The 11,195-nt window shown below is 40.0% G+C and overlaps 1 protein-coding gene across 2 annotated transcripts in view; it reads left to right on the plus strand.

Annotated features, from left to right (window-relative positions):
* ITPRID2 (ITPR interacting domain containing 2) overlaps positions 1 to 11,195 on the plus strand; it is a 166,071-nt gene that overhangs the window by 68,530 nt on the left and 86,346 nt on the right. For both annotated transcript variants that reach the window (XM_077448124.1, XM_077448125.1), the window contains exon 7: positions 1,672 to 1,880. In XM_077448124.1, coding sequence (XP_077304250.1) covers positions 1,672 to 1,880 — 209 coding nt within the window. The remainder of the gene's footprint in view (positions 1 to 1,671; positions 1,881 to 11,195) is intronic.

Below are 11,195 nucleotides of genomic sequence, written 5' to 3' on the forward strand. Positions count from 1 at the left end.
CGATAGCTAGGTAACTAACCTTTTTATAAAAGAAGGTCAGCCATGGCAACTTGTACATTTCTTTCCACTCCGGTTTTGTTTAGTCCTCAGGATTGGTTTTGCTGAAATACAGAACAAGAAACTGTGAAAACACGAAAACAAAGCAGTGCTTCTCTGAAGTATCTGCATATGGCTGAGATTTGACTTATAACTTGGAATTTGCATCCAGTTTGCCCGAGGTTCAGGTCTCCTGTGGCATGCTAGAGTAGACCTTCCACAAGTTCCGCAAACTGTACTTGAAGGCAACTTAGTTTTCGTGTAGCCAAAGGGGCACCATCTAGAAAGCCAATAGAATGTCATGTTTACTTTTGTACAAGAGTCGCTTCCCCAAGGTTTAAGTTTAACAAAGATCTATCTTGTACACTGCTCAGAAAGCTTGTAAGGCAGAAGTATATAGGTCTTCACACAATTTTTACACATTTCTACCAATGCAAACTTACAAAGTTATAACTACTTTAAATCAACCCATGTAAGACTCATATTTACAGGAAATGAACATTGACACATGGTTTTGATTGACTAAAACTGGAGGAGTGCAAAATCCGGTGCAGCTGTGCACGGTAGCCAATCAGCTTCTAACTTCAGCTTGTTCAATTAAGCTTTGACAATAATACCTGGAAGCTGTTTGGTTTCTGTGCAGAGCTGCACCAGATTTTGTACTCTTCAGCCCCTTTCAGACGAAGAGGATTCATCCAAGCGAATCTACCTGCTCGGGGGGGGGGGATCTCTCTGCTGATCCATGCTGAGCAGGCAGTTGACAGGTCTGTGACCGCTCCGTAATGCAGAGCAGACACTGGCGCAGCCCGCTCTCCACTATGGGGTGGTCAGATGGAAACAGACTGCATGTCCGTTTCCGGTTGTCATCTGATCCCCCAGATTTTAATAGATGCCTGGCGGGTGTCAGCGGACATATGTCCACTGACATTCGCAGCCCCATAGCAAACAATGGGTCGTCCAATCGGGTCCACCTAAAAAAAAACGGACAGGCAGATCTGATCCAGGAATTAAATGTCTGCCTCCTCTCATAGAACATTTTTTTTCTTTGTGGGAGCCAATCATATGGCTTCTATGAATGGATCAGTATGGTGGAAAGGTCGGGCCTAGTGAACACTTTTGAAATGTACCACTCTGATTAATCCCAGCAGCACCGAAAGATCACAGCTGTGGATAATAAAGCTAGAATAGGAGACCTCCGCACACAAGTTACTTTTCATTCATTGCAAGTACTGTCGCTGGGCTGTGTTTAAAAAAAAAAAAAAAAAATCACTTGAAGTGCTAATACCACAAATCTCAAAACCGGCATATTCATCAGTGTGAATGTGTATTTACTGGTAGTGGATGCTTTTACGCTATACTCAGGAGTACAAACAGGAGTGATCAGCCTTGGGCACAGTGCCAGATACCCACAAGTACACATTGTAAGTAGCTTTATAGGATGAGAAACATGAGATGCTGAGAATTCATGAAAAAGATAACAGATAAAACTTTAATGTTGATGGAGGGGGATACTCGCAGAAAGTTGGCTAAAGAAACACATGGTATCCCCTTTAAGAACTTGTCTGTAAAGGTTCAGTGTGTGTGAGGAGATATGTAAGATATGTTATGTTGTTCATAACTGTTTTTATTTTCCAGCGTATCAGAGTTGTTAGACCTCTATGAAGAAGACCCCGAGGAAGTCCTTTATAATCTAGGATTTGGTAGAGATGAGCCTGACATTGCTTCAAAAATACCACCAAGGTTTTTCAACAACTCCTCCCTCGCCCATGGGATCGATATTAAAGTGTTTTTAAATGCACAGATGCAGCGTTTGGAGGTGGAGAATCCCAATTTTGCTTTAACAAGTAAGACAATTTGTTTCTATTTCGCTTGTATGTCCCTGTTGTGTTCATATAGTTACCTAGTTAGAGCCTTCGATTCCAGGTAAAACATAGTATAGAGTCCAATATGTACAAATGAAAAGCTGTTCATCTACGCCTGCTTTTTTTCCCCCACATTCAAATACGCACATTGGAAGAAATTTTTTTTTAGGTTGGTAGCAGCAGGAGGTACTATAAGTCGGTATTGGACAAAGTTTTACTTCTGTGAATTTTGGACAACAAAACCAGAAATAATGTATATTGCTGGTTTGTCCAGCAATAAACCCCTTGTGTACCAGCAAATAAAACGGAGTATTGACTTCTGTGTTCTGTAATTTTACAACCTCTCCTGAACGATTAAAAAAAAAAATTAAAAACGTCTGTAAATGAAACGCGGCTAAACGCGCGTTAACGCATTTACACCCGTTTACAATCTGTTACAGGCATGTGGCATTTCAAATGCCTCTGAACATCCATCCTGAATGCATTTTTTTTTCCTTTCCAAAAAAGCCTCCAAACTCAACTGCCTAGAAACTACTATAAAGGACCCTGTGTACATGTACTGATAAGATAATATAGAGGAGAGTTCAGGGCAGCTGAAAAAAAACGCTCAACTGCTCCTAAACGTCTGTTTACCAGCAGCAGTGTAAATGAAGCCTTAAAGTTATGTTTGTTTCAGTTTTCTTATAACCAATTAAGGACCTTTCTATAGCAGATTTACAGCTACAGGGAAGTGTGTGTGTGTGTGAGAGTGTGTGTGAGTGTGTGTGTGTGAGTGTGTGTGTGTGAGTGTGTGTGTGTGAGTGTGTGAGTGTGTGTGAGTGTGTGAGTGTGTGTGAGTGTGTGAGTGTGTGTGTGTGTGTGTGTGTGTGTGTGTGTGAGTGTGTGTGTGTGTGAGTGTGTGTGTGTGTGAGTGTGTGTGTGTGAGTGTGTGTGTGTGAGTGTGTGTGTGTGAGTGTGTGTGTGTGAGTGTGTGTGTGTGAGTGTGTGTGTGTGAGTGTGTGTGTGTGAGTGTGTGTGTGTGAGTGTGTGTGTGTGAGTGTGTGTGTGTGAGTGTGTGTGTGTGAGTGTGTGTGTGTGAGTGTGTGTGAGTGTGTGTGTGTGAGTGTGTGTGTGTGAGTGTGTGTGTGTGAGTGTGTGTGTGTGAGTGTGTGTGTGAGTGTGTGTGAGTGTGTGTGAGTGTGTGTGAGTGTGTGTGAGTGTGTGTGAGTGTGTGTGTGTGTGTGTGTGTGTGTGTGTGTGTGTGTGTGTGTGTGTGTGTGTGTGTGAGAGTGTGAGAGTGTGTGTGTGTGTGAATCACTTCCCTGAGTAAAAGCAGCACGCATAGCACAGTAAAGCGCTGGCTAGGCACACAATTAACCTTTTGATCACCCTAGATGTTTAACCAGTTCCAGTCAGTGTCATTAGTACAGTGACCGGTACATATTTTTAGCACTGATCACTGTATTGTGTCACTGGTTCCCACAAAGCGTCAAGTGTCAAGAATCTGACTGTCCACTGCAATATCACAGTCCCAAGTTGCTGATCGCCAGTCATTACTAGTATAAGCATTTTTTTTAAATTCCAGTATATATACACCATATGAAAGAAACAAAAAATAGGGAAGGGGCATATACATGGATCACTCCAACCATGAACTAGCCATACATCCCCTAATGGAATTAAGGACTATCTTGATACCCAGAGAAATGCAACATATATAATTAAAAAAACATTTATTTGAAAAGAAAATATAAATTTAAAGTTTAAAAAGCAATTGTTGACAAACAACATAGTACATAGTACAGTTATACAATCAAATAGTACCCAGCCTTCTGGAATAAGGAAGTTCAGGGTACAGTGACTGATATCCAAGTTGATCGTATATTTCAACTAGTTTTGCGACTTATTGTCGCTTCTTCAGGAAAAAATCTTGGTACAGATCTACAATTAAATACATATTGTCAACATTATTGATATAATACAACGCAAAATCACATTTAATGGAGTATTTTTTATACATATAAACACCTTTAATACTGCAGAGCATGTGGCTCACCACTGGGAGCTCCAAAAGGCGGACCAAAAATAGAGCACGGGTGGCTCCCACCATCTGGGGTTTACCACCCTCGGGGCGGACACGGGAGGTTAAGTAGACAGAGCCTGTCTACTGGTGAGCCACATGCTCTGCAGGATTAAAGGTGTTTATATGTATAAAAAATACTCCATTAAATGTGATTTTGCGTTGTATTATATCAATAATGTTGACAATATGTATTTAATTGTAGATCTGTACCAAGATTTTTTGTACTATGTTGTTTGTCAACCATTGCTTTTTAAACTTAAATTTTATATTTTCTTTTCAAATAAATGTTTTTTTAATTATATATATTGCATTTCTCTGGGTATCAAGATAGTCCTTAATTCCATTAGGGGATGTATGGCTAGTTCATGGTTGGAGTGATCCATGTATACGCCCCTTCCCTATTTTTTGTTTCTTTCATATGATTTGTGAGGATGAGGATACCGACTATACAATTACTATTATCATCTTTCAATATTACATTTAGGCACGATAATTAATCATATATATATACACCATGGTTTGTAAACACTTACTTTTTGCATACCAATTAATAGCTGCTTGCTATATTTTTTTTTTTTTTTTTTTTGTGACAAAAATATGTAGCAGAATACATATTGGCCTTAACTTATGAAGAATTTTTGATTAAAAAAAAAATGTATTGGGTATGTTTTATAGCAGAAAGTAATTTTATTTTTTTATGTTGATGCAAAAAATAAACAGTGGTGATCAAATACCACCAAAAGAAAGCTTTTTGTAGGGAAAAATGATATACATTTAATTTGGGTACAGCGTTACATGAAAGAGCAATTGTCAGTTAAAATAACGCAGTACCGTATTGCAAAAGAATGGCTTGGTGATGAAGGGGGGTACATTTTTCAGAGGTCAAGTGATTAAATTATGTCAGGTAAACATGCAACCAATATGTGTGCATGCATACGTGTTTTTTTTTTTTTTTGCCTAACAAATAGATCTTTGTTATAGCTTAAAATTCCAGGATTTCTTGGCATCTGCTACATTGTGGAGTAAACTGAAAGATGCAAGTCTCAAAAAATCCTGACACTCTATAAAGTTAAATGTCCTATATTTACAATGAACAATTGCATGCTGATCTGATATCCGGCTTATAAGATGTGTGGTATGCATACAGTATTTAATGTAAATTAAAAAAAAAATGAACAGCACAACAACTTTAATGTCCACATGGCATACATTTAACGAATATAGTGCTAACTTTAGTTGCGAGCTACCTTTTTTTATCTTTCAGCTTGAGTCTAAACTTCAACATGACAAACTGTTTTACAAGATGGCATCTGAGTGGTTCCTGTGGGCAATGGCTCAGCTTTTTGTTCCAGTTTTTGTTTTCTGTGCTCTATAATGACACAAGAATTAGTGGCCATTTATCCATGTGTGCAGGGTGAGCGTTGCACATGGGCCCAAAGGAAAGGGGGGCCCACTGTGCCCTCACACATGGATAAGATAAAATAAATCCACATCCAACATTTCCCTGAGCCCCAAGTTGGTAAAGTATTGTCTCTAGGCATCAGGAGCTTTGGAACTTTTTTTCCACTTCTCCCCCTCAGGCCTCCCTCATGCACGCTGCACTCCTTTCCCTGCACTAACTACAGAGGTACATGGATGACTATAGGAGAGGTATATTGATGTACAGAGGGGTATGTGTGTATATGTGATTGTGTGTGTATGTATATGTGTGTGTATGTATATGTGTGTGTGTGTGTATATATATATATATATATATATATATATATATATATATATATATATATATATATATATTATTATAATATATATATATATTTTTTTATCTTTTCATGTGACAAAACTGAAGAAATGACATTTTGCTACAATTTAAAGTAGTGAGTGTACAGTTTGTATAACAGTGTAAATTTGCTGTACCCTCAAAATAACTCAAAACACAGACATTAATGTCTAAACCGCTTGCAACAAAAGTGAGTACATCCCTAAGTGAAAACGTCCAAGTTGGGCCCAAAGTGTCAATATTTTGTGTAGCCACCATTACTTTCCAGCACTGCCTTTAACCCTCTTGGGCATGGAGTTCCCCAAAGTTTGACAGGTTGCCACTGGAGTCCTCTTCCATTCCTCCATGACGACATCATTGAGCTGGTGGATGTTGGAGACCTTTGCGCTCCTCCACCTTCCGTTTGAGGATGCTCTACAGATGCTCAATAGGGTTTAGGTCTGGAGACATGCTTGGCCAGTCCATCACTTTTACCCTGAGCTTCTTTAGCAAAGTAGTGGTCTTCTTGGAAGTGTCGTTATCATGTTGGAATACTGCCTGCGGTCCAGTCTCCGAAGGGAGGGGATCATGGCCCTCCAGTTGTTCAGAAACTACAATTCCCATCATGCCTAGTCATGTCTGTGAATGTCAGAGTTTTACAATGCCTCATGGGATGTGTAGTTTCACAACAGCTGGAGGGCCGTAGTTTGAGGATCCCTTATCTAAGGGGTCAGTAATGGCTTGTAATTCCAACTACTGCGACTCTGGATTCAGCATTCCATCATTAAAGGGGTCCCAAAGCAAGTGGTTCATTCAATATGGCGGACTACATACAATCACCGTTTTTTTAGAGAGACAGCTCCGGCATCAATTCAGGCATGAAAGTGGAAGGATAGAGCCGACATAGTGTAATAACGTTTAACAAAAATTACTTTAATAGAAATAAAATATCAAACTCACATTTCCATAGTGATTAATGAACATGTCAAATGAAATGCAGGCATGCAAAAGGCAGTGGCGGAGTCTGACCGACGCGTTTCGACCTACAGGTCATCATCTGGGGTTGATGTTCATTAATCACTATGGAAATGTGAGTTTGATATTTTATTTCTATTAAAGTAATTTTTTTTAAACGTTATTACACTATGTCGGCTCTATCCTTCCACTTTAATGCCTGAATTGATGCCGGAGCTGTCTCTCTAAAAAAACGGTGATTGTATGCAGTCCGCCATATTGAATGAACCACTTGCTTTGGGACCCCTTTAATGATGGAATGCTGAATCCAGAGTCACAGTAGTTGGAATTACAAGCCATTACTGACCCCTTAGATCAGGGATCCTCAAACTACGGCCCTCCAGCTGTTGTGAAACTACACATCCCATGAGGCATTGTAAAACTCTGACATTCACAGACATGACTAGGCATGATGGGAATTGTAGTTCCTGAACAACTGGAGGGCCATAGTTTGAAGACCCATGCCTTAGATATAAGTCTATTCGGGTCATTTCCATCTGGTAAGCCTGCGCTTCTTAAGGTGGTGGGAGCTACAATGCGGTGGAATTACCTTTTGTCACAGTAAAGTGGGACTCTCATTGTCACCTAAGTTTGCTGGGACTCACATCTGCACGTTTAGTTTCATTGATATATGGACTTTATTGCCTATATATTTACTATTTTTATTTTTTTGTATTTCGTGGTTATCCTCATATTTGGGGGTCATGTTTTATTAATTTGTTATAGTTATATGTACACATTAGTTTTTTAAGTTTCGTCACTTTGAGTCACTTGTTACTGAGTTACAGTCACATATGCTTGGCGCTTACACTTTACACTTTGACACTCACTACTTTACATTGTAGCTAAGTGTCATTTCTTCAGTGTTGTCACATAAGGAGATATAATAAAACATTTACAAAAATGTGAGGGGTGTACTCACTCTTGTGAGATTGTGTGTGTGTGTGTGTGTGTGTGTGTGTGTGTGTGTGTGAGATAGAGAGATATATATACATATATATATATCTATCTATAGATATCTCGATATAGATATATATATTATAAATTTAACCACACCCCCATGCCCAATATTTAGCACAATTTAAACCACACCCACGCTTTGCATGCCTCATGCTCTTAGAATTATGTGAAATAAATGTTTACTTTTACCAGCCAAGGACCCCATTTTGTGTGGAATAAGACCCCCTTTCACTTGTGCCTCCCATAGCATCGGCGGTAAAAAGCCGCTATTTTTAGCAACATTTTACCATCGGATTTGAGCCGCATTTCAGCCGCTAGTAGGGGGCTTTTAACCCCCACTAGCTACCGAGAAAAGGATAAAACCGCCCGCAATGCGCCACAATAGTGGCGTTTTGCTGGCGGTATAGCTGCGCTGCCCCATTGATTTAGATGGGCAAACAGTAAACACCACACCCCTTAACCGCTCCAAAGAAGCTGCTGGTAGGACTTTTCCCGACATCCTGCCAGTGCACCGCTCCAATGCCCCCCTTGGGCTTTCACGCTGGAGACAATGGAGCAGCTGTTTGAGGGCGGTTTGCAGGAGCTATTTTTAACGCTATAGCGTAGGGATATGCAATTAGCGGACCTACAGCTTTTGCAAACTACAAGTCCCATCATGCCTCTGCCTGGTTGTGGTTGTCAGTGTCTCGCTATGCCTCATGGGACTAGTAGTTCTGCAACAGCTGAAGGTCCGCTAATTGCCTATCTCTGCTATAGCACCTGCAAAGCGCCTTCAGTGTGACTTGATGTTAGTGACTTGACTTTACTTGTGAAGCTTTTTGGATTGCCACATAAAACTAACGTTAAAGGTAAATTACGTGATGACTTTTCTACATTTTGCTAATGCTTGATTTTTATCTTGTTCTCTGTAATAATCCCCCCCCCCCCCCCCCCCCCCCCCCCCACATAAGGTTGTTACCTGTTCCTGCTTGGTCACACATGTTTTTATTTTTTAAAGATTTGATGGATGTACTAGCAAAAGATTATAACATGCTGTATATTAGAAGTGAGTGTGGTAATTAGGCCTGTATGTATGCGTAGGGGTTTATGTTTAAGATCTATGGCTGAACGCTCTACATACGTGTTTGTGTGTTGTGTTTTTTTGGTTTTTTTCTTTATATTTTTCAAGGTGGTGCATAGGGGACATTGGATGTACAGTGCCTTGCGAAAGTATTCGGCCCCCTTGAACTTTTCAACCTTTTGCCACATTTCAGGCTTCAAACATAAAGATATAAAATTTTTATTTTTTGTGAAGAATCACCAACAAGTGGGACACAATTGTGAAGTGGAACGAAATCTATTGGATTTTTGAAACTTTAACTAATAAAAAAATGAAAAGTGGGTGTGCAAAATTATTCGGCCCCCTTGCGTTAATACTTGTAGAGCCACCTTTTGCTGCGATTACAGCTGCAAGTCGCTTGGGGTATGTCTCTATCAGTTTTGCACATCGAGAGACTGAAATCCTTGCCCATTCTTCCTTGCAAAACAGCTCGAGCTCAGTGAGGTTGGATGGAGAGCGTTTGTGAACAGCAGTTTTCAGCTCTTTCCACAGATTCTCGATTGGATTCAGGTCTGGACTTTGAATTGGCCATTCTAACACCTTGGATATGTTTTTTTGTGAACCATTCCTTTGTAGATTTTGCTGTATGTTTGGGATCATTGTCTTGTTGGAAGATAAATCTCCGTCCCAGTTTCAGGTCTTTTGCAGACTCCAACAGGTTTTCATCCAGAATGGTCCTGTATTTGGCTGCATCCATCTTCCACTCAATTTTAACCATCTTCCTGTCCCTGCTGAAGAAAAGCAGGCCCAAACGATGATGCTGCCACCACCATGTTTGACAGTGGGGATGGTGTGTTGAGGGTGATGAGCTGTGTTGCTTTTACGCCAAACATATCGTTTTGCATTGTGGGCAAAAAGTTCGATTTTGGTTTCATCTGACCAGAGCACCTTCTTCCACATGTTTGGTGTGTCTCCCAGGTGGCTTGTGGCAAACTTTAGACGAGACTTTTTATGCATATCTTTGAGAAATGTCTTTCTTCTTGCCACTACTTCCATAAAGGCCAGATTGTGCAGTGTACGACTGATTGTTGTCCTATGGACAGACTCTCCCACCTCAGCTGTAGTTCTCTGCAGTTCATCCAGAGTGATCATGGGCTTCTTGGCTGCATCTTTGATCCGTCTTCTCCTTGTCTGAGCTGAAAGTTTAGAGGGACGGCCAGGTCTTGGTAGATTTGCAGTGGTCTGATACTCCCATTTCAAAATGATCGCTTGCACAGTGCTCCTTGGGATGTTTAAAGCTTGGGAAATCTTTTTGTATCCAAATCCGGCTTTAAACTTCTCCACAACAGAATTACGGACCTGCCTGGTGTGTTCCTTGGTCTTCATGATGCTCTCTGCGCTTTCAACAGAACCCTGAGACTATCACAGAGCAGGTGCATTTATACAGAGACTTGATTACACACAGGTGGATTCTATTTATCGCCATCAGTCATTTAGGACAACATTGGATCATTCAGAGATCCTCGCTGAACTTCTGGAGTGAGTTTGGTGCACTGAAAGTAAAGGGGCCGAATAATTTTGCACGCACCACTTTTCAGATTTTTATTTGCTAAAAAAGTTTAAAATATCCAATAGATTTCGTTCCACTTCACAATTGTGTCCCACTTGTTGGTGATTCTTCACAAAAAATTAAAATTTTATATCTTTTTGTTTGAAACCTGAAATGTGGCAAAAGGTTGAAAAGTTCAAGGGGGCCGAATACTTTCGCAAGGCACTGTAACTGTAATGTTACTAGATACTGTAGATCTATTTATTTATCAACAGCCAGACTAAACTGCCCAGCTATAGGAATTCATGTTGTGTTGACTAAGGAATACACACTACATAAGTGACTAGCTTGGGTTGAAGTTATTTTTCGTTGTAAGTATCCAGCATTCACTCTTTAACATGCAAGATCTCCTTTTTTTGTTTTTGTAGATGCTCTTTATATATCTTTAAACCTTGGTAAGTTTTTAAATGGCTAACTTGCCAATATGCCTCCTCCCAGGATTCTTAATTTTAAAATAAGAGACAGTAATTCAAAATAAGGGAATATCTTTAAAATTACTTTTAATTTCTTTCTTGGTTAGTAAAATCTTAAAAGCATAATGTACATATTTTTTCATGGATTAAAGAATAGTAATGATTAAAGCTGAACTCCAGGCAGATATAAAAAGCAAAAATAAATGCAGGCCATTTGGTCTTGCCAGTGAAGCCCACTTCATGCAGCTTCCTGTGAAGGTGTGGTAAAGATGCTCCATTCGGGGTGGAGTTAACACTCTCATGTAGTCTATTCCTACTTGCAAAACAGCGGGATGAATAATTATTGCAGCCTGTAGCTTGTCAATCAGCACCTGGCCACTCCTAATCGGCCCCTTGCTTTCTAAATTAACAGCAATGTATCTATTGCTGAAATTCTCTTTATGT

The sequence above is a fragment of the Lithobates pipiens genome, unplaced genomic scaffold (genome assembly GCF_037356315.1).
Source record: "Lithobates pipiens isolate NorthernLeopardFrog02 unplaced genomic scaffold, aLitPip1_a1.2 Scaffold_22, whole genome shotgun sequence".
NCBI lineage: Eukaryota > Metazoa > Chordata > Amphibia > Anura > Ranidae > Lithobates > Lithobates pipiens.